Source organism: Hyaena hyaena, unplaced genomic scaffold, assembly GCF_003009895.1.
Source record: "Hyaena hyaena isolate Hyena2069 unplaced genomic scaffold, ASM300989v1 scaffold_70, whole genome shotgun sequence".
NCBI lineage: Eukaryota > Metazoa > Chordata > Mammalia > Carnivora > Hyaenidae > Hyaena > Hyaena hyaena.
In genome coordinates this window covers 445,954-469,261 of record NW_024080701.1, presented here as the reverse complement: position 1 = coordinate 469,261, position 23,308 = coordinate 445,954, and the positions used below count along the sequence as shown (strand labels likewise).

The 23,308-nt window shown below is 38.9% G+C and overlaps 1 protein-coding gene and 1 pseudogene across 2 annotated transcripts in view; both read left to right on the top strand.

Moving 5' to 3' along the window:
• FSIP1 (fibrous sheath interacting protein 1) overlaps positions 1-23,308 on the top strand; it is an 82,347-nt gene that overhangs the window by 39,680 nt on the left and 19,359 nt on the right. The window contains exons 6-9 of one of the 2 annotated variants that reach the window (XM_039232856.1): positions 1,770-1,868; positions 4,502-4,626; positions 7,348-7,458; positions 16,314-16,472. In XM_039232856.1, coding sequence (XP_039088787.1) covers positions 1,770-1,868; positions 4,502-4,626; positions 7,348-7,458; positions 16,314-16,472 — 494 coding nt within the window. The remainder of the gene's footprint in view (positions 1-1,769; positions 1,869-4,501; positions 4,627-7,347; positions 7,459-16,313; positions 16,473-23,308) is intronic. The other variant, XM_039232857.1, reaches the window with a different exon arrangement.
• LOC120232256 lies at positions 5,801-6,120 on the top strand (annotated as a pseudogene).

Below are 23,308 nucleotides of genomic sequence, written 5' to 3'. Positions count from 1 at the left end.
CCCCTCAATGGCTGTTTTCTAGTTCTGACCTTTCCTCTAGAGTAATCAGTTGTATCTTTACTATAAGGAAGAGCTTTCTAAAGGAGGACTTTGGAAATTCAGAAAATGTGTTTTGTTTTTTCTCTTGAGGAGTTAAGCCCCTGCGGTTCAATATCTGACTTCCAAAACTGTTGTCTTTTAAACTCAAAGCTGAGCTATGAGACCTTTGTTCTAGAAGGTATCCACCTTTTCTCTGAGGTACTGAATATACAGAATACTGCTCAGACTATAGGTGAAGAGCCACAGGGTCACAAGAATAATTTTAGCCTAGGAAAAGCCTTTAGATTAAAAATCTCAAATTATATAACTTTGCTATAATAGTTTTAGTATTGCAGTATTTCATATTTTTACATCTATATAGGTGCTTCAGTGTAAAAGTGAGTGAAACTCCTATTAAAAAGGAATTAGGGATGAAAACTAAATATACTACCACTTGAAAAGAACTGTAGAACCTTTTTGTCTTTTACACAAAAGTAGCTTATCCCTCTTCTACTCAAGGCTTCCACCAATGATTTGTTGGATTAGCTCATCAAAGATTGTGTGGGATTAAAGTTGTAATGACAATTCCAATAATGTTACATTATTATGAATTCCAAATTAGGGAATTGCTATTGATACATTTCTTTTAATTGTCAGAAGTTGTTTGTTTTGAATTTGGTGATAGCTGTATTTTGGGGTGAGTGTGTCTTCTGCATATTTCCTTTGTGTCATCTCAAAGAGGTACTTGGACCAGGTTTGCTTTAGACATAGGTGGTGGATCCTGTAATATCTTTAAGACTTGTCATGTTTCTGAAGCAAAAACATTTCTGTGCCACAACTTGGCAGACTATTTCATGTTAAGACATAGAAAGAGACTTACGGGCTCCTGGGTGGCTCAGTCGGTTAAGTGTCTGACTTCGGCCTAGGTCGTGATTTCACGTGGGTGAGATCATGTGGTTTATGGGTTTGAGCCCCATGTCGGACTCTGTGCTGACAGCTTAGAGCCTGGAGCCTGCTTCGGATTCTGTGTCTCCCTGTCTCTGCCCTTTTCCCACTTGTGCTCTGTCTCTGTTTCTCAAAAAGAAATAAATGTAAAAAAATATTTAAAAAAAGAGACAACCCCCCCCCCCCAGGATACTTATTTATGTTAGCAGTTTCTTACAAATATCCAATGTCTAAATCAGCTAATAGAAGAAAATAAAATAAATTACACTGAAACAAGAGTTGAAGAACACAATTTCCTAATTTTCTTATGGGTGTTAGCCCAAGAGCATAAATCCCAAAAGAAAGAAACCTATCTGCTAAGGGTCTCCTGGTTTTCTCTTTCAAACACCTACTTCTTTCTTAATGACTAACCATATACCTGAACTCTTTACTCTGGGGATCTCAAATAAAAAGAAAAATACAAAGTTATTCAGTGCCTGTTCTCTATATTATGAATGTTGGAATTTGGATATGTTAATTCCAGGGAGTTAAAGTGATATTTTAGCACACACTTGTACATCCTCTTTGCACAGAAGTTCTAGGGAAATGCTTTTGGACTACCTTGATTTTCTCCAGTTTGTTTCAATGGCTGAAGTGTATGAAGATAATTATCATTTCTACTTGGAAGTGACATCTTAACAAATGTATATGTGGAGGGGATTGAGGAATATTGCAGAGAATATTAGATCTTTCTTTTAAACAATTGTTCATGCGGACAATTTCCCACTTATTTTGTGTATTGAACAAATGATTTTTTAAATCAATAGATCCTTCTTGCTATGAGCACGAAGACACCTTTTTCTCAGTGTTTCACACTCAGGTCCCTCCAGAAGAATATGAAAACCGTAAGCAGAATGTCAATCAAGGTATGTTTTAATTTGTGTGATTTTGCATATTGTCTCAAGAAAATACTAGCTATATACGGAAATATTCATAGATGAAATGACTTGATGTGATTTAATTCAGAGGTAGGTGAAAGTGAGTTAAGGTTCTAGGTGAAACAAGATGGTCATGCGTTAATCATTGTTGAAGTTAGTTGTTGAGGGCTTATTATAGCATTCTTTCTACTTTGGGATATTTAAAATTTTATATAATAAAGAGTTAAAGAAAAGCTGGCTGCAAGTAATGGAAAACTAACCTAAGCAAAAAAGAAAATTTATGGAAATAATCTTGGAGGTAGACAGCTTTTTTGATTCCCAAGAGCGTATTCTGTGGTTAGTCATTGCAAGGGAAACTCAATGCCACAATTGCAGACAAGATGCCAACCCATCCAGTTTGGGTTAAATGCTTACCGCTGGTCCACCCAACTCATCAAACCCAGCAAGGGTTGGGGTTGCTATAAAAACATGGCAGCATCTCCTGTTGATCACCACCCGGGTGGAGAGAAGAGGACATTTCTAGTGAGACAGTTCTGACCAGACCATCTAAGGTTTTTTACTACGGTTTATTAAAAGTGTGTTTTAAAGAAATTATAAATGTAGATACGGATGCATTTAATATGAGTTATTTTAATGTTGTATTGTTTAAGAGCATATGAAACCTCAACTGAATGAATAGACTTCATATTTCAACTTAAAAGACTATATACAACTTGGAATATGGGAAAAAGTTACATGTTTTGTATTTAAGGAGGCCACGCACCAAAAAAGCAGCTCATGCCTTAACTGTTGGTAGTTGATTAAAAAATATTATTGACTAAAGAAATAAAATCCCAATTGTAAAGCACAGATTTTTTTGTCTAGACACTTGTAACTTAAATTCGAGTGAAACTCTTTTCTTACTCAAATTTATTTTGTTTGTAAAGAATTTAAATCCAGAGATCTTACTCTTTTCCTGGTTCCTCCTAGCTATTGTTATCAAAATGTATTCTTTAATTATTAAATTTGTGTCGAGTCTTTGATAATTAGCTATAAATATGCCAATTGACTAGCTCCCTTTGTCCTTTTTATTGATGTACCCTCTCTTATAAAACAAAGATAACTTTTAAGTAAACCTTGTCTGTATTGAGCTACTGGTTGGTGTTTTTCCCTTTTGGACTTTAATATGGCAATTTATCCTGATGTGTATGGTCGATTCCATGTTTCACTTAAGAAGACCCTTCCTTATATCTATTTTTAGAGCTTTATTTATTTATTTATTATTATTGTTATTATTATTATTTTTATTTTTAGAGCTTTAAAGAAGCGTCCACATGATCTTGTTTTAAATGGTTTGAACGTAACTACAGTGAAAAGAAGATATTTAATAAAGGGAATAAGAGTCCACAAGTATTTTTCTCACCCTTGTTTTGAGCACCCAGGTTCAGAGGTTGACTCAGGCCTCTTCAAAGGTTGAGAAAAACTGACAAAGTGAGATGAGCTGTAAGGGTTTGTGCAGATGGGACATAGAACACCCGGGATGCTTATGCCCCGACCTTGCTTAAAAGATGGGTGTGAACAAAAGTTACTGTTCAGACAGGGTGCTGGCATCTTTTTTTTTTTTTTTTAATTTTTTTTAATGTTTTATTTATTTCTAGGAGAGAGAGAGAGAGAGAGAGAGAGAGAGAGACAGCGCGAGCAGGGGAGGGTCAGAGAGAGAGGGAGTCACAGACTCTGAAACAGGCTCCAGGCTCTGAGCTGGCAGTCAGCACAGAGCCCGACGCGGGGCTCGAACCCACGAACCTCGAGATCATGACCTAAGCGAAAGTCAGACGCTTAACCGACTAAGCCACCCAGGCGCCCCTGGGTGCTGGCATCTTAATAGAATCACAGGAAAAATGACTCTAGTCTTTCGGGAAAATTTTGTTTCCTATAAAGACTAAAATAAAATATATTGTACTCATTAATTAATTTCCTTTGAGGATAGGTGGCACACATGTTACACTGGTTTCAGATGTACCGCATAGAGATGTGACAAGTTTATACGTTAATCCATGCTCACCACAAGTGCAGCTGCCCCCTGACACCATGCAATGTTCTTAATGATGCTGTTGACTCAGTTCCCTATGCTGTGCCTTTCATCCCTGTGACCTAGTCATTCCCTGACTGGAAGCCTGTCTCTGCCCCTCCCTTCACCCATTTTACCCATCTCCTTACCCCTTCTGCTCCGGCAACCTTCACTTTGCTCTCTGTACTGTAGCGCTGATTCGGCTTTTTGCTTGTTTGTTTATCCGTTTGTTTTACTGTTTAGATTCCACATATAAGCAAAATCATATGGTATTTGTCTTTCTTGGTCTGACTCATTTCACTTAGCATAATTCCCTCTAGGTTCATTTATGTTGTTGTAAATGACAAGTTCTTATTATTTTTTATAGCTGAAGTCATATTCGTGTGTGTGTGTGTGTGTATCATATCTTCTTTATCCTTAAGAATAAATCTCCATATATATATATTAGGTTTCTGGATTTGGAATTTAGAAGTTATTCTATGTGTGTTATATATTTTAAATGTATGCTTAAGGTAAAATTTTAGCAAAATGGACAATTATAATTATGAAAAATTTTGAACTTTTTTAATATTAGATTTTACCTATGATGTGGAAGGAAATGAGTCATTGATCAAAGCACAAAAGAAACCTTTCTCAAATGCAGAAAAGATTAAGCTCAGGGGTATACACAGCCAGGATTTTATTAAACGAAACATTGAGGTATGTACTTAGAAATTTAGAAACCAGAATATGGGATTAAATGAGTTATGAAAATGAAAAATAGTTGTGTTCAGTGTCTTTAAATAGTTTTTTGATGCCACATATGTATGCAATTGAAACAGTATATATAACTGAAAGAAACGTTTTTATGGACCAGTACTTAACTTTACTAGTTTTTATTCCATCCTGTCTCCTCCTGCCTCTTTTTTAAATGAGATCTGCAACTCAGTACATTTATTTCACTATCCAGAAATGAATCTGGTTCCTGCATTTTGAAAAACATTTATTTAGATAATAGCCTCAGATGATGCTTCCCAGATTTTAAATTGCATATTAGTGAAATTGGCTTTTTAAAGTAATGAGACTGATGTTTTAGCTGGTGCATTTAGAAATTTGCATGGAAAATGCTCCTGGGCACAGCTGGAGAGGCCAATTGGTTGTCTGTCCCCTGACCCCTCCGACTGAGCCTCCAGGAAGCCCATTGCTTGTCACTTGCCTTGATTAGCTCCCTGCTTCAGGGGCTCAACCTTGATCTTCCGGAAGCCTGACTTGGTATGTCCTCATGGCAGACTAACCAAGGGCAAAGGGGTTTCCCTATTAGACCAGAGTGCGGAGTAATTAATTTACAGTAAGAAATGTGGGTGCAGTGGGCAGAAGGCTTGGGGCAAACCACTCAGGCAGGCAAGTTACTAGAAGACTGCAGTGATGGGTGTGAAGTTACTCACAGGAGCAGAGAGTTAAATAATTCCTCTCAGTTCAAGCCTGATGCTTCTTCCACAGCTGTCACGTCATTTCCAGGCAGACTAGATTTGTGGGTCAGCGTGCCACCGCCAGGACTGGCCTCTGGGACTCTTCCCTTTTTCTCTTTATGTTCATCTCCTCTGAAGGAAACCTCCAGCCTGATCTGTCTTCTCTGTGCTGGCCCATTTTGTGTTGATTTATTTAATTTGCCAAGAGTACTAGCGTTTTCCCCACATCCTCTTTCTTGCCGACACAGTCAGCAGCCCCACCATAGACTTACCTTTTCCCCTTTTAACAATAGTAGCTGAATCTTTATTCAAATTCCTGGTATGACCTGCTTGAAATGTCAAAGTAATTTCATTTAGGAGAGAGCAGGGCGTGCAGCTTGCAAGCGGGTACTTCTTTTTGGGTGTGATGAAAGAGTGATTTTACAATGGATGATGTTGCGAAGGGCAAGAAGAAGTTTGTTCAGTAGTGCGCCCGGCGCCATTCAACGGAAAGGGGAGGGCCGCCCGAGACTGAGCCAAATCCCGGTGGTTTCTTTGGGTGAAAGACAAGTCAGGCCCTTGGATTTTCTTACACAGATGCCAACAAGAATAAAGGCATCACCTGGGGAGAGGAGACACTGATGGAGTATTTAGAGAATCCCAAGAAGTACATCCTTGGAAGAAAAGTGACCTTTGCTGGCTTTAAGAAGACAGAGGGGAGAGGACACACTTGATAATTTACCTCAACAAAGCTACTAAGGAGTAATAGTTGGCCACTGCCTTATTTATTACGAAACCAAGCATCTCATGACTTCTTTTATGTGTACCATGTTTAAATTGATCTCATGCACCAGAATTCGGATCAGGAATGATCGACTGTTTCTTTTGGACAGTCCTGATTTAAATAAGATTGGCTTGTGGTTAAATGAATCTGATCAACGTTTTGAACTTGATAGTGATTCTGGTTCAGCAAGTGCTGTTCCTGTTTTCCCCTTGGAAAGATATGATTGGAATCAATTGGTAATATTCAACTCTTCACAGAGATGGTAACTGCCTTCTCTTAAGCCTGTCGGAGATGGGTTTTAGATTTAGATTTATATAACTTGTTATATTTATTTAAATACTGAGGAAATCCCTTTACTCTCCCAAAGAACAGCAAGACTCAGCTGGGTTTTATGCTGTGCTCGTTAGCCTGTAAAAGGCTAGGGCTGAAGCAAGCAGTGTCCATTTTATCTTTTGGTGTTAACAATGCCCATTTAATTAAAGTTCACTGCATCTAAAATGCTACTCTTTGCCTAATTAAACGCATTTTCATGTGGCTTATGTATCATATCAAACAAAGACTACTTAGCACTTCTCACATTTTATAGATGATCGTTAAGGCCAGATATTTTAAAAATTTAGTGTGACCTTTCGCACTATAGTAGCTAAGTTTGCTTGTGAATTCTTCACTAAGTCAGACGAAGTTATAATTCAGGATTGTCTTTTAAACAGCTCTTCAAAAACACAACTGTAGAAATATCGCATAGGTGTGATTGCTAATAGTGCTTTTGCCCCACTCATCAGAAGGATTAAAGTAGCGGACATATTTGTCAGCACCAATTTGTAAATTATGTAATAAGGCTTAAGATAATTAAAAACAAAATCACAGATAAAAAAATAAAGGCAATTTCATCAGGAGCTATATGGCACATAGGAAGTGACAAGAAGATTCCTTCCAAATACCTCAGCAAATGTGTTTATTACACTGATATATAAAGAGAGGTTGCAAACTGTCCATGTTTTATTGTTTTATATTTCAAATGAAATGTTTTTGAAGTGGCTAACATGAGGGCCTGCATATATCAGGAATATACCTCACAGATGAAAAATGCCTAATCTCACAGATTTTACCTTACTGTGTCTGTACTATAGAAGCCTCAGAGCCCACTTTTATTTTTCTGAACATGCATTGCTTTGAATATTTACTCTTTGTTATTAATACATTCCGTAGTTGGCTAAGGATTCAGGAAAGCCAGTGCTTATGATTGACAGAGAGAAGAGAAGGCTGACTGAACTTTTGAAGGACTTAGATGACAGAGATTCGGGGCTGTCCAGTCCTGAGGTATGTAAGCCCCGATATTCAATGACTTCTTCTCCTCTTCTTCTTCTTCCTTCTTCTTCCTTCTCCTCCCCCTCCCTCCCCTCCCCCTCCTCCTCCTTCCTCTCCTCCTCCTTCTCCTTTCAGTGTTTTATTTAAATTCCAGTTAGTTAGCATACAGTGTGATATAGTTTGAGGTACAGATTGTAGTGGTTCTGCACTTCCATATGACACCCAGGGCTCATCACAAGTGCTCTCCTGCATCCCCATCACCTGTGTAACCCATTCCTCTGCCCACCTCCCTTCCAGCAACCCTCAGTTTGTGCTCCATAGTTAAGAGTCTGTTTTATGGTTTGCCTTTCTATTCCCCCCTCCCCCTTACGTTCATTTGTTTTGTTTCTTAAATTCCACATATGAGTGAAATCATATGGTATTTGTCTTTCTCTGATTGACTTATTCACTTAGCATAATGCTGTCTAGTTCCATCCACTGCAAAAACGTGCCTGACTTCATCTGATCTCAGGAGCTAAACAGGGTCTGGCCTGGTTAGTACTTGGATGGGAGTCATCTACACTTCTTAATTTTTATCTATTTTTTTATCATGGTACTGACATTGGCACAAATCTACAGTAAGTTTTTATATTATGGGAATTCTCTGTATTCTCTGTCTCTAAAAAATCCCATTTTACAAATTTGTTTTCATTACAATTTTCAGATTTTTTTCTTGGTCAATTTGTTATTGACTCTGAAGAGGGTTATCTTGTGTCATTCTAAGAGTGACTTCACATTAGCTCTCATAAGAATAACCTCTCCCTGTGATGTAATGGGCTCAGTCACCAGTGACATATCAGTGTGTTTCTCTGTATCGTTTTATTTTGAACATTTCTTATCCCTAAACTGGCGTAGTTCTCAGTAATCCTACAGACCATCATCTTGCTCCTTCCCAGTTAGCCGTGAGCGTCCAGGTCCCTAAAGACTGTGGAGGGAGCGCAGACTGAGTCCACGGAGGGGAACAACATGCGACCCAGGGTGCCAGGGTGGGGGTTTATAGGGCTGGGGCTGGCCATACGAGAGGCACTTGTTTGCCTACTAAACTTAACAGCAATATTCTTTACTTCCACAGAGAAATGTAATGTCCTGTGTACCTTGAAGCCCATAGCCCTGTCATCTAGTTCTTAATTCCCTATGTTTTACAGAGGCGGGATGTAGTGAGTGCTGCCCAGATCCCTTTTACCTAGTCCCTGTCCTGTGCCAAGGGTGCGTAGCTGCCTCCTTCCGTAGAGTATGGCCGTGGGCTAGGTGGGGGCTGAACAGCCTAGGATAACAGCCCCTCTCCATCTCCACCCCCTCCCAACTCAAGTTGGGATTAGCTCTGTGCTGCAGTTTTTCCTCCAGAACTTTCCCCAGGGGTCAGCTGGGTTTCAGCCGACACCACATCCTTGCCTGGTTTTGTTTCCCTTGTCCTCGCCTGCTTACGTCACCCCCTTTCCCCTCTCCTCGAGAACTCCATTCACCCCTCTCCCTTCTCCTGAGAGCACTCCCTCCATAAGTCACCTGAACCAGAATCCCTGTCTCAGGTTCTGCATCTAGACTAGCCCCAGATCGGTAGGTGCAGAGGGTAGTTTTTTTTTTTTTTTTTTTTTTTTACAAATAGTTTATTGTCAAATTAGTTTCCACATAACACTCAGTGCTCATCCCCAAAGTGCCCTCCTCCATGCCCATCCCTCCTCCCCGCCACATCCATCAGTCCTCAGTTTTTGTCAGCATTCAAGAGTCTCTCATGGTTTGCCTCTCTCCCTTTCCCCCACCATTTCCGCCCTTCTTCTCCCCCTTGGTCCTCCGTCAAGTTCCTCCTAATCCTCCTATACGTGCAAACATATGGTATTTGTCCTTCTCTGCCTGACTTATTTCGCTCAGCAGAACACCCTCAAGGTCCATCCATGTTGCTACCCATGGCCAGATTTCATTCTTTCTCATTGCCATGTAGTATTCCATGGTATAGATAAACCACATCTTCTTGATCCATTCATCTGTTGATGGACACTTAGCCTCTTTCCATGGTTTAGCTATTGTGGAGAGTGCTGCTATGAACATTGGGGTCCATGTGCTCCTATGCATCAGCATTTCTGTATCCCTTGGGTAGATTCCTAGCAGTGCTATTGCTGGGTCCTAGGGGAGTTCTAGTGTTAGTTTCCTGAGGAACCTCCACACGGTTTTCCAGAGGGGCTGTACCAGTTTACATTCCCACCAACAGTGGAGGAGGGTGCCCGTTTCTCCACATCCTCGCCAGCATCTCGAGTTCTCTGATTTGCTCATTTTAGCCACTCTGACTGGTGTGAGGTGGTATCTCAGTGTGGTTTTGATTTGTATTTCCCTGATGAGGAGGGATGCTGAGCATCGTTTCATGTGTCTGTTGGCCATCTGGATGTCCTCTTTGGAGAAGTGTCTGTTCATGTCTTCTGCCCATTTCTTCACTGGGTTGTTTGTTTTTTGGGCGTGTAGTTTGGTGAGTTCCTTATAGATTCTGGATATTAACCCTTTATCTGATATGCCATTTGCAACTATCTTTTCCCATTCCGTTGGTTGCCTATTAATTTTCTGGGTTGTTTCCTTGGCTGTGCAGAAGCTTTTAATCTTGATGAGGTCCCAACAGTTTATTTTTGCTCTTGATTCCCTTGCTTTTGGGGATGTGTCAAGTAAGAAGTTGCTGCGGTGGAGGTCAAGGAGGTTGTTTCCTCCTTTCTCCTCTAGGGTGTTGATAGTGTCCTGTCTCACGTTCACGTCCTTTATCCATTTTGAATTGATTTTTGTGCATGGTGTGAGAAAATGATCTAGTTTCATTCTTCTGCATGTTGCTGTCCAGTTCTCCCAACACCATCTGTTAAAAAGGCTGTCTTTTTTCCATTGGATATTCTTTCCTGCTTTGTCAAAGATCAGTTGGCTGTATACTTTTGGGTCCACTTCTGAATTCTCAATTCTGTTCCATTGGTCTATGTGTCTGTTTTTGTGCCAATACCATACTGTCTTGAGGATGACAGCTTTGTAGTAGAGGCTGAAGTCTGGGATGGTGATACCTCCCGTTTTGGTTTTATTTTTCAGTATCACTTTGGCTATTCGGGGTCTTTTGTGGTTCCATACAAATTTTTGGATAGTTTGTTCTAGTTTTGAGAAGTATGCTGGTGCAATTTTGATTGGAATTGCATTGCATGTGTAGAGTGCTTTAGGTAGTAATGACATCTTAACTATATTTATTCTTCCGATCCATGAGCATGGAATGTTTTTCCATTTCTTTGTGTCTTCTTCAATTTCCTTCATAAGTTTTCTATAGTTTTCATCATACAGATCTCTTGTATCCTTGGTTAGGTTTATTCCGAGGTATTTTATGGTTTTTTGTGCAATTGTGAATGGGATCAGTTTCTTGATTTCTCTTTCTGTTGCTTCATCATTGGTGTATAAAAATGCAACCGATTTCTGTACGTTGATTTTGTACCCGGTGCAGAGGGTAGTTTTGACTGAAGGTCCAAAAGCTGTGGGTGTGCAGCAATGCCTATGGCCGGTGGTGGTGGTGGCGGTGGGGGAACGCCATGTTTCTTCCCAGAAATGATTTAGCAAAGAATTTTTATTATTGTTGCCTTTTACATACTGTTTCTGTTAGTATTTATGCCTTGTCCCTCTTTTTATTTTATTAATAAATTTTTTAAATGTTTATTCATTTTTGAGAGAGAGAGCGAGAGAGAGCAAGAGAGCAAGAGAGTGCAGCACCAGGGGAGGGGCAGAGAGAGAGGGAGACAAAGAATCCAAAGCAGACTCCAGACTCAGCTGTCAGCACAGAACCTGCTGCAGGTCTCGAACCCATAAACCATGACCTGAGCCGAGGTCAGACGCTTAACTGACGGAGCCACCCAGGTGCCCCTTAAACTCTTTTTCTATCATTTACTTTTATTTTTTAGGTAGATTGTTTACACATATCATGCAGCCGGGTTTTCGTTGTTGCTGTTATGTCTGTAATTGTTTCTCTATCTTTTGTTGTTATTTCCTTATTCTTAATCTTTTAATGAGGATATTGAATTTATATGTTTATTATGGCCACTGATAATGTTTGGACCTTTTTTTGGACAGCCTATTTGATATTCTATTGATTAGATTTATTTTGTTTTCTTAATTTTTACCCATTTTCCTCTCCTGGTTTGAAAATTCAGTATCCTGTTTCTGATCTGGGGCTGCTAGCCCTCAATTTCTTAAAATACATTAAGATGAATGTATGTTTTTCAACTTAAGTAATTAGTCTCTGAAATCTTATATCTTAATGAGATAGGATTTTTGGTGTCTTTGGCTTTTATTTCCCCTTTCTTCCATTTTTCCCTCCTCTAGAATGTGTTGAAATCACCTGGAATTTTACTCCCAGAATATTATAAGTTTTTACCTTTAAAAACAGTATGCGTCTTGTATTTTAGGAGTGTTTCTCAATAGTAGCCAAATTTTGCAGTCACATCACTTGCATGGTACCTTATCAGCCTTTTGTATCTGAGGATTCAAGTCTTTCTTAGTTTAGAAAAGTATCTTGTTTTACTCTTCTCTTCCATGATATCTTTTCTCTCATTAGGGCTACCTACAAAATGGGATATCAGTTGGGAATGTAATGAGCTGCAGGTAACAAAAAACTGTTTAAGCAGTGGCTTAAACAAGTAAGGAATATAGGGGCACCTAGGTGGTTTAGCAGGTTAAGCATCCAACTTCAGCTCAGGTCATGATCTCACAGTTTGTGAGTTCGAGCCCTGCTTCCGCCTCTCTGCTGACAGACAGCTCAGAACCTGGAGCCTGCTTCAGATTCTCTGTCTCCCTCTCTCTCTGCCCTCCCCTGCCCTTGCTGTCTCTTTTTCTTGCAAGAATAAATAAAGATTAAAAAAATTTTTTTAATTAAAAAATAAAAACATGTAAGGAGTGTATTTTACTTTAATAACAAGAAATCCAGGTGTAAGTAGCTAGTGTATTTCTTTATTCCTGTTCTGTATTCTTAGTTTGATTTTGTTTTTAGGTTTGCAAGATTGCTGCTATATCTGTAGATAATGTGTCCATTTTCCAGGCAGAAAGAAGAGGGAAAGCGGAGGGAGAAAAGGGACACTCCTCTGATGTTTTGCTTTTCATCTGGGAAGGGATGGTGTCCCTAGGACTTCTACCTGCGTCTCATCAGTCAAGTTGTGTTGTGTAGCCATGTTCATTTCGTATATCGTTGCAAGTGAGACTGGGGATTCAGGTATCTTACTTCCTTATTTTAATAGCAGAGGAAGGCAAGGAAAAAGGAAACTGGAAAAGGGGATCAGGTCAGTTAGTGTACAAGCATACAGGTGGGTAGAGAACCTCCTGGATCTCTCCTCCAGGTCCTATAGTATTTTTCTCATTATCGTCATCTGTTTTGTCATTTTGCTTATATGAGCTCATTTCATAATTTTCCAAGTTGGGTTTCAACCATGTGTATTCTGCTACTTAGCTATGTAGCTCTCTTTTGAGATTGTTGTTATTTTTACAGTTTTATTGTTTTGTAAACTAATATTTGCTGAGAGTTTCTTCTGCATGTTGTCTGAGGAGAAAGATGGCGTCTTATTATCTGGTGTCAGGGATAGACATTTTATATAGAAATTCTATAAAGCTAGATAGGAGGAGGAGAAGGAGGAGGTGAAGGAGGATGTGGCACATGTTGAAGCAGAGTCAGAGGAAGAAGTTAGGAAGTGTGGCAGGAAGAATTTAGGAACACTTTGAGGAAGGGATCCTTCTATATTCTTAAACCATACCAAACTTCTTGCCATTCCTCAGGTTTGCTGTATTCTTTGACACCATGTGCCCTTTTCTTTGTTCCCCCATCTCTGATAAGCCAATGCACCTGAAAGATGATGACTAGGGTGATAATTATGTTTTAATTCCCCAGAACCCTTGCCCTTGGGTGGTTCTTTATAGTGGCATGTTTATTTTTGTGTGGATGAGATATTCTATTGAATATCCCTAGGATACTTAAAATTTTTTAAAAAGATTTCCTTCTGTGTTGGGAATTTACACTTGCAGTGAACGGCACAAAGCTAAATGCCTCTACTGCCAAAATGGGTTTTACATCGGATCTCCGATTACTCATATCTAGATCAGTGTTGAATGTGTGAGTTTGGTTGTAGACCCTTGGTTCCCAACCTGAGCCCCTAGAGGTAAATGAGGGTGGTGAAGAGCATTCTCTGGGTTCTGTCTTAGGGAGGCAAGACTTCTAAAAGCTAGAAATCTCCCACACCTAGCAAGGGTGTTTAGAAGGTGCTCGATGGAAAAGCATGATGCCATCTACTGCATATTACATATAATTTTCCTCTGTAACAGTATAGTGTATGAAACATTTATATTCCTGTTGAATTTAATCTAACATCCTCTTTTATTTCCAGTGTCATTAAAAAAGAATTCCATTCAAACAAGAATTTAAAATTTATTGACCAATGTTTAGTCATTGATTATAGTTTTATTTTTGTGTGTGTGTGACTCATTATTTCTCACTTAGATCGTATAGTATTTATATCCTTTTATGTAGGAAGAATTAACTGGAGTTTCTTATTTGTGACTAATTAAGTAATGTATTTTCATATAATTATGTATACGTTTCATATCCCAACTTATAAGTGTATTTAAGATGTTTCTCACTGTATCATAGCCTTGTATGGATAGACTACAATCTATTCACTTTTCCCTATTTTTAGACATTTGGGACTTTTGCGATTGTTCCTTATTATATATATATATATACATATATATATATATAATACACACAGATATATATATATATACACATATATATACACATATATATATATGTGGCAAAAGGCATATGAGATAGTGTTCTGGGTTGCAAGAAACAGATGGACTTCAATGAAAAGAAAAAAAAAAAGGAATAAATGTATTGGGAAACTTGGGTAGCCCACAGACCTGGTGGGAAGTTTGGAGAACCATATGTGTAGCCCGGGCCAATATCAAGGTACCCAGAAACATGGCTTTGGAAACTCCTTGGAAAGAGGCTGGTTAGGGGCTACCTCACAGCCACCAGACACCCCGCTAGATGGACCACCCCTGCCACCCTCACTGCTATCAACACCAGATTCTCCAGGCCACTGCTGTCACCATGAATCACTGCCCCGTTTCCCCTGTATCTTCGCATCTCTCTCTCCCTCCCTTGAGAGTCCAAGTCCACAGTGTTCACTTCTGATTGCTTGATTTTAGGTCATTTGCTTGTCTTCTTGATGACAGTGGGTGGGAAGAAGGCTTGTCTGATGGGGATTTCTCTCCTACCAAGTCTTATGCAGTGCTTGGTTTCATTGAAACAGGAAGGGACATTGGATGCTGGGGTCAGGGGGAGACATGTAATTCTTTCTGCATCAGTTTTTTGCATGTATCTCTTCTGGTTACTGCCTAGGGATTGATTCCTGGTATTAGAGTCATGAAACCAAAGTGTATGAAGTTCTTAACCTTCCTTACTCTCCACTTGTCCCTTTGTTCCTGGTGTTTTCATAATTCTTCTGTCCTTGTATTACATGTTTCTCTGTGTGACCTCATCCATTCCCATAGTTCAAGAGTTTGAACCACTATAGATAGGTGGGTGAGTCCAAAATATTTATATACAGGTCTCTAGGTCTCTATCTTGAACTTCAGACAAATATATTTAACCACCTAACATAATCTATAGATATCCGTGAATATCAGAAGGTCCCAAACAGAATTCATCATTTACTTTCTCAAACCTATTATGTCTCCTGTATTCCCTACCTTGGCCGATATGACCACTATACCCCTAGTTTTCAAAATCCAGAATTTGGTTTTTATCTTTGATCCTTACTCCTCCTTCCATGCTTCCATCAAATTATCTTCTGATTCCATAATTTCTACTTTGTAATTATCTCTGGAATGTGTCCTATGTTCTTTTTCCCCAGGAAATATTCTTAAGTTTAGGCGCTCATCACTTTTGTTCTACATTATGGTTTTTGCTTCTTAACTGGGTTTTCTGTTTAGTCTTGACCAAGGCAGTTCTAGTTTTAAAATGCATAGTCAGCTATGTTGTTTCCTTGATTAAGATGTGATTAAGATTGATTACCTACTCCAGGAAGCCTTCTCCAACCACTTGGTCTCTCTGCTCCTTCATGTCCACAAAGGTTAGCTGACCCTCACTGGTCGCCATGGCACCTCCAGCGCTCTTCATGCCTTGTTAAAGTCTTTGCTGCCAGAAGACCGAGAACTCCTTAAGGGCAGAGCTTGTGAGATTCCTACCAAATCACCAGCACCCAGTGCAATGCCTACATTCAGTGGATGCTGAGTACAGGATTTTTGAATGGATTTTATGAATGGGTTTTAACCCATTATGACATGAATGTTAGTTGAATAAGGAGTTAGATGATCAATAGGCTCATGAAACCCAAACAACTGCCTTTATAGACCTTATGTTACTTTTCAGGAACAAATCTTTAAAATACCGTGTCTGTTATAGGGTAAACATGATTTCTTCCTATTCAACATTTCACAAACTACTTTTTCAAAGTAGAGAAAGGAGAATGTTTAAAAACTAGACTGGAAGTCCAAGAGATTTATTCCACAGGGGAAAACTCCCACAAGCTGTAGGATATACTTTATACAGATTTGGCAGATAATGAAACCATAAATTACTAATTTTTTTCTTTCACTAACACAGTGTTAATTTTGTGGGTTTTTTTTTTTTTTGGTATTGTGTGTATGTGTGCATGTGCACACACACGCGTGTGCTTGTGTATGTGTGTGTGAAGTCCTGAGCATTGATGTAGCCATCTGAAAGGTATGTTTTGGGAAAAATGTAGCATGGGAACGACCTGATGACCCTTGTTTCCTCTTAGGGTGATCAGTCTGACTGGCTGGTCCCAGGAGAAGGATACACACTTGCCATCACCCAGCACCAGCAGCTTGTCGAAATCGACACAAAGCTCCAGGAACTTTCTGCAGCCTCACCAACAACTTCCGACTTTTGTCCAAGACATGAAAACCACAGTGAGCAGGTAGATTTAATTTAAGAATACACGGACTGTTCAGGTTTGTGTGTTAAAGCTAGTTGACGTAATTTGACAGTTTGCTTGTTAATTAAAGAGGTTTCTTCCCAGTTGTTTTTTTCATAACTATGAGTGCATAACTACAAGTGCAATGATAGTAATTTCCATTAGTGTGTGCATTGTGTGTGTTTTCCAATAGTGACTTCCACTTTCTCTTCATTTTTCTTTCAGTTGGTAATTTTCTGAGAAGGGTCACTTATAAAATATTTATTTTACTGTTATTGTATCTTTATAATTAATCTTTATATCAGGAGGCAGGATAGGGAAGAAAATCAATACAGCCCTCATTCGTCTTCTATTTCTCTGGTTCTAAGTATTAGCAATGGCAGCCGCTTGTCCCTGACACTGCCGTATTCTTCCAGCTCTTTCCATTTCACATCAAACACTGAAGCTCTCACTATGCTGATGAAGTCTCTCCTGTGAGGATTTTGAAATGAATGCATTTCCTCCCTGGATAGTTTCTCAAATATTCTTTCAGTTTTCTGTTTAGAAAAACAGAAGAGTAATGGCAGCTTCATAAAAGGAAGATTCTTTTTTTTTTTTTTTCCCCAGCCCCATATCTCAGTACTTCATGGGATCTCGTTTGGGGTTGGGTTATAGTTTTCACCTAAACAGAAAATAGTCAGTCTTTTGCTATTCTAATTATCCTTGGCTCATTTTGTAGACATTTCACCAAATCATTTTCTGTACAATCGTAGATGCACATGATTTTTTTTGTTCCTAAAAAAAGTTTAAAAATAAATATTCCATAGGTAATAATTCTGCTTTATATTGAGTCTCTAAGCCATCAAGTGAAGGTTGGGGTTCTGGCTTTGGGCCGGTTGAAACTGCTTCAAGGGGAAAGAAGAGTGTTAAGGTATTCCTAAGAAAATTTGGTCACTGGCAAAATCTTTATAGAACCATCTCGGCTTCCTTAGGTTATGTTTGAATAGGCTGGGCACAGCTGTTTCTGAGCCCTTTACGCAGCAAGAGTGGTGGTAGTAGAAACCACTTGTTTCTGGATTGGGGTAAAAGCGGACAACAGAGAACTGGAATCTCTCTCCCCTACTCAAATGTACCCCAGGACTTTGACACCAGTTACGCTGCTAGTTTATTTAAGTTACTAGGTTCCATTTCCCAAAAGAAGGGAGCCAAGAGGGGGAAATAAAATTGTTCAGGAATACTCTTTGTTCTTTTTGCTTTATACCTGATTTTGTGGTTGTCTTTATGTTGTTGGATTTCAAGGGTAGCTGAGATCTCAAGGCTGAATAGTGACCCTCAAGACAGAAAATACCTTTTTCATGGTGGTCAAATGTTATTCTTTAAAGGGAGACTGAGAATTTAAAGATTTTTTTAGCCATCAGGGCTTCATTAAAGCGACCATGTTAAGATTCTGTCACCATCATTTAAATCATACTTTCAGAATTCACATTTATAGTTCAGATAAGTATTTTAAAAATACTACTAAAAGGGAAAACCAGTACATTACTTAGTTGTCATGTACTGACATATTTTTATGTGAAACAACACAGGTTTAGAGAGAAAAGAGAAACCTGCATTTTGGGATTCCCATTGGATGCAGAGACATAAATGTAACATCGTAGTTGATGAAAAGAAATAATTAATACCTCTTGCATGCAAAAAAAAAATCTTTTGAGCTTTTGTTCAGTTTCCTCTTGGCATTTCCTCATGTCTAACTAAAACCAGCATTGCACATTGAATTTTCAAGCCAGAAATGCTAACATGGCAAATTATTTTGCAGATATTATTTTTGGATTGGAATTCTTTTTGGATACATACACTGAAAAGTATCTTGGTTAAACCTTGCGTATCTGTGCAGTTGATGAATGGGCTCCAATCTCTTGCTGAACCACAAATATTCATTGCTCATATTCACGTTATTTTTATTTTTAACCCTTCTGCAAACCATTAATTCATCAGTAATTTTTCTTCATACTCCTTATGAAAGAATGTCTTTTAAGTAGAATGTGCGTTTCTGGTTTTCAGCAATTGATTCAACAATATTAATCAAGTGCTTTCGGTGTAGGAATTGTAGGGCGCTGAAAGACAAGTCAAGCCAGTATAGAACGGTGGAGTCAGGGGCGCCTGCGTGGCTCAGTAGGTTAAGCATCTGACTTCGGCTCAGGTCATGACCTCACAGTTCATGGATTCAAGCCCTGCATCGGGCTCTCTGCAGACAGCTAGCTCAGAGCCTGGAGCCTCTCTTCGGATTCTGTGTCTCCCTCTCTCTCTGACCCTCCCCTGCTTGTGATGTCTTTCTTTCTCATAAATAAATAAAACATAAAAAAAAAAACAAAAAACTGTGGAATCAAAAAGCCTCACTTCGAGTTCTGGCTCTTCCAGTTACTGGTTCTGAGAACCTGGGCATTAAGTGGAAGCACCCTGAACCCTAGTTTCCTTATTTATAAAATAGTAATAATAATATTATTCTTTAGGGCTGGTTTATTTTTTACTATTTTTTATTAATTTTTTTCCTTCCAATGTTTTATGTAAAGTCAAATTAATTAACATATTGTGTAGTATTGATTTCAGGAGTCGAATTTAGTGACTCATCACTTATATATTATGGCCCTCTAAAAGGGTGGATGAGTTGATTTGTGTAAAGTGCTTAGCACATGTCTGACACAAAACTCACCCAGTGATGTTATTGTTATAATAATAAGTGACTTGGGATGCCTGGGTGGCTCCGTTGGTTAAGTGTCTGACTCTTGATTTCAGCTCAGGTCATGATCTCACGGTTCATGGTATTGAGCCCCATATCAGGCTCTGTGCTGACAGTGTGGAGCCTGCTTGGGATTCTTTCTGTCTCCCCCCCCTCTCTGCCCCCTCCCACTCTCTCTTTCTCCCCCTCTCAAAACAATAAAAATTTAAAAAGATAATAATTGACTTAAGGAACACATTTTCCTGTGGGAGGCACTGGATATGCATAAATAACTGTGGTACAAGACAACATATGTAAGCACAACAGAAAGCTATGAAAGCAAAGTGCGGTGGGGTTCTGGGGAGAGAGAGAAAGCACACCCAGAAAGTCCAGTTCCACAAGTGAGGGCCAGGAGGTGGAAAAGGAACGAGCAAATAAGGCAGACAGGGTTAGAGGCCCAGGGAAGACTACATTATGCAGCATGAGATTGAAAATTGGTGGCCCACAGGGCAAAGCTGACTCACACGTGGATTTCCTTTAGTCCTTTAGTTTGTAGTTTTTTTAGTCAACGTTTAAATATTGGGTGAATTCATATAAATGTCTAAATGTCTAGTTTTTCTTGAGAAATTAGAGAATCTGGCGACATCAAACCTGAGTCCTTGCTTGGCAAACTGCAGGACTGATTGGAGTAGCAGCTCCTGCTTTCCGCAGAGCACAAATTCCCCAGTTTGCCACAGTATTCACGACTCCGTATGGTATTGCAGGCCCTGAGGCCCCCTGCATGCATTTAGGTTACTGACCCAGCCCCTGCACGGGCCATCAAAACATCTTTGAAAGCCTGCTTGCTTCATAGGACATATGTGGTGGTTGACCTTGAATATTCAAACTACCCTGCCGCTTCATGTCTGACCTTACAGCAGCTCATAGGGCCCTGGAGGATAGGCTGTAGGCACAGAGCAAGTTGTCGGGTGAGCACACAGTGGAGGAAGCACCACAATATGGAAATGATCTTATGAAAAGTGAAGAAAGTCTGTGCTAGTAGAGAAAGGAAGAGTTATTTGCTGAAAGCATGCTATTTAAAAAAATTCCTTTGGAGATTTTTTTAAAATGTTGCTCAAGGAACCAGTTCCCCCAACAAGTCGAAACACTCAGACTTTCTGACTTCTTGACCATGGCGACTAAGAAGGTGCTCAGTTGGCAGGCACGTGAGCCAAGGATCATAAATGTACTTGAGGCAGAATAATGTGAGGGACTCCGGTAATGTGACTCAGAGATTAAGGAAGTTGTTGTGAAAGGAGCTGTTAAGAAATCTCCTTTTCCTTTTGAGCTTGCTGATTAGGATATTGACATAGGATACCCTGGCCCAGCTCTTAACTTTATGGCAATATTTTAAAGGCAGAATCTGGCTCTCATATGTCCGATTTCCTTAGTGTAAAACAAAGCATGTGGTCACTGTCAGAAGGAAGGGCATGTTACTGCTATTACTGTGATGTGAATAATATTACGTGGTTGCAGTTTTGACATCTGCTTCTTATTTTCATTTCATCTTAGCAGAAGAGAACTAATTGAAGCAATTTTTTCGTAAGATCTGTGGTTTAACTATGCATACCTTTCTATGTCCATCCCCTAACCCTCTAACAACCCAATCAGTTTTTTCCTCATACTGTAAACCCCACCATAAAATTGAGTGATGTTCTATAATTTAGTTACCATATTTCTTATTTGTGGCTGTATTAGATTCCAGCTTTCTCCAGAAATATCTAAGATATAGGAGTTGTGTAGGTATTCAGTTTCTTAAGTCCTTAGCAACTGGATTCAATAATAAATTCTGTTCAGTTTGGCTCTTGTAAAGAAGTGTAATTTATTCATGTTTCATGCAATCAGTCTTACTAACTCTAGAATTCCAGTTCATGATTAGATTTTTTTTTTCTGGTTGGGAGAGGGTCTTCAAAATTGCCCTTATTTCAAGAGGCATTTCTTTGTTCTTAAACCAGCTGATTTAATTGAATATAAAGGTCTTCTTTGATTTTATTTATTTATGTATTTATGTATATATGTATGTGTATATTTATTTATTTTGTTCTTAAAATGTTGGTTCAGTTGTAAACATTTTGTTAAGACCAACAAAAAACTTACAAACATCTGATTGAGGAAAATTGTAGTTGTAGTCATCTTTTTTCTTACCAAAAGCATATGATTGTTGACAGCAACAAATAACTGTTTTTTGTCTCTTCCTGTTTCAACATTAGCTCAAGTTGAAGAAATATAAAATGTTGTTTGACGTGTAATCTTGTAACATATTTTATTGCTGAGTCCAGGGGTTTGCAGAGTTCCAATAATGGCTATCTAGTCTACTTGATGTCAAATTTCTTAATATTCTGGTTGAGGGCAGGAATCTAGGAATTTTTTATGTATGCTAGTCACAAGCACAGAAATCTTGTTGACCATTGGGTCATTTCCAATAACTATAGAAGTATGCCATAAGAGTATGGATTTCTTGACTGGGGAATGAACAAGAAGTTACTTCAAATGTCCTTGCTAACCTGTCAAACATTTCCCAAATGAATTTATCGAGTTCTTCTCTCCATTACTTTAAAGCTTATATTTATATTTCTTTATTTTTCTATGTTAATTCTCCTGTGTAGTCAAGGTTTCCTTCATTTCATGGCAATATTCTAAAATGGTAAAAACAATATGGCTGAAAATTTTTTTCCCTACCTCTACAACTGCTAGGCAAATGACCCACCTGATGACAGAAAATAGCAATTGCCTTTGGAAAAGGATAGCTTTTGTTTCAAAACACAGGGAAAGCTTGCCTTTTTAAGGCAGGTTTGTATTTTTCTGCTTAGTTAGCTTCAAAGACCCATGTTGGCTCGGTCAACACCATAGATATTTTTCTAAGGTTGAACTTAGAATCTGTTGGCAATTGATTAGTCAAATCAACAAGTATCTATTGAACTCAGGGACAGTTCTCTTTTTGTGGCTTCTTGGATATTCTGTGCATATCACAGAGAGCTTTTACTAAACTGAATTTTACTGAATAAAAACATTCCTGTATGCCTCAAAAACATTTCTGTATGGCTGGTCAGAGAAACTGCTCAAAACATTTCTACCATAGGAAATCAAGACATTTTCTTAAAATTTTTAAAATGTTTATTTATTTTTAAGAGAGAGACACACAGAGTGGGAATGGGGAGGGGGAATGAGAGGGAGACACAGAATCGAAGCAGGCCCCAGGCTCCAAACTGTTAGCACAGAGCCTAATGGGGGCCTTGAATCCATGAATGTGAGATCCTGACGTCAGCCTAAGTCAGATGCTTAACTGACTGAGCCAGTCAGCTGCCCCAACATACTTCCTAATGATCATGAAAGCATATAGTACAGGTTGGCACTTAGATATGACAATAGAACCTCCCCTGATATCACAGAGCTTGTGGGATTTTTTTTTTGTCAGAATCAATGATTACCTTTTTTTTGCTCCCTGTTGGCCTCTCTTTCATTGTTTACTATCCTTCAAATGTTTGAACTATACGGTTATGCTATCAGACTACAACTGAGGAAGGCTGTTAGATATCCTTGGGTCTAACTTTAGAGAATTACAGAACTCATGAGAGATGAAAGAAAGTGTTTTGGAAGAACTTGAGACCCAGAAAGAGAAAGTGACTTGCTTAAAAGTATATAGCTGGTTATACCAGCAGAACTGGGGCTAAAATCTAACCTTTGGGCCAAAACCTTTGGGTACAGAGAGTCACATTGTCAGAGCAGAACAGAAATAGCCTTGGTAGAATAATATTTGTGTTTTCTTAAAAATAAAATATGACTTCTGCTTATGAAGTTCATACATGTTTATTATAGAAAATTCAGGAAATACAAAAACATCTAAGAAAAATAAGATGAAAGAATCAAAATTTTTACCATCAAATTCAATTTCCTTTCAGTTTCCTTCTTTGCAAATGCGCGCACGCGCGCGCACACACACACACACACACACACACACACACACACACACACACTATACCAGTTAGAATTTTGAGCAAGAAAGAGAAAACACCTAGCTTGGATTTTGAACATAAGTAAGTTAAGGAGCTATTTATGGATTTAAAGGAGCCAATTTGGGACGTTAGGACACACAGGAGCTAGCAAC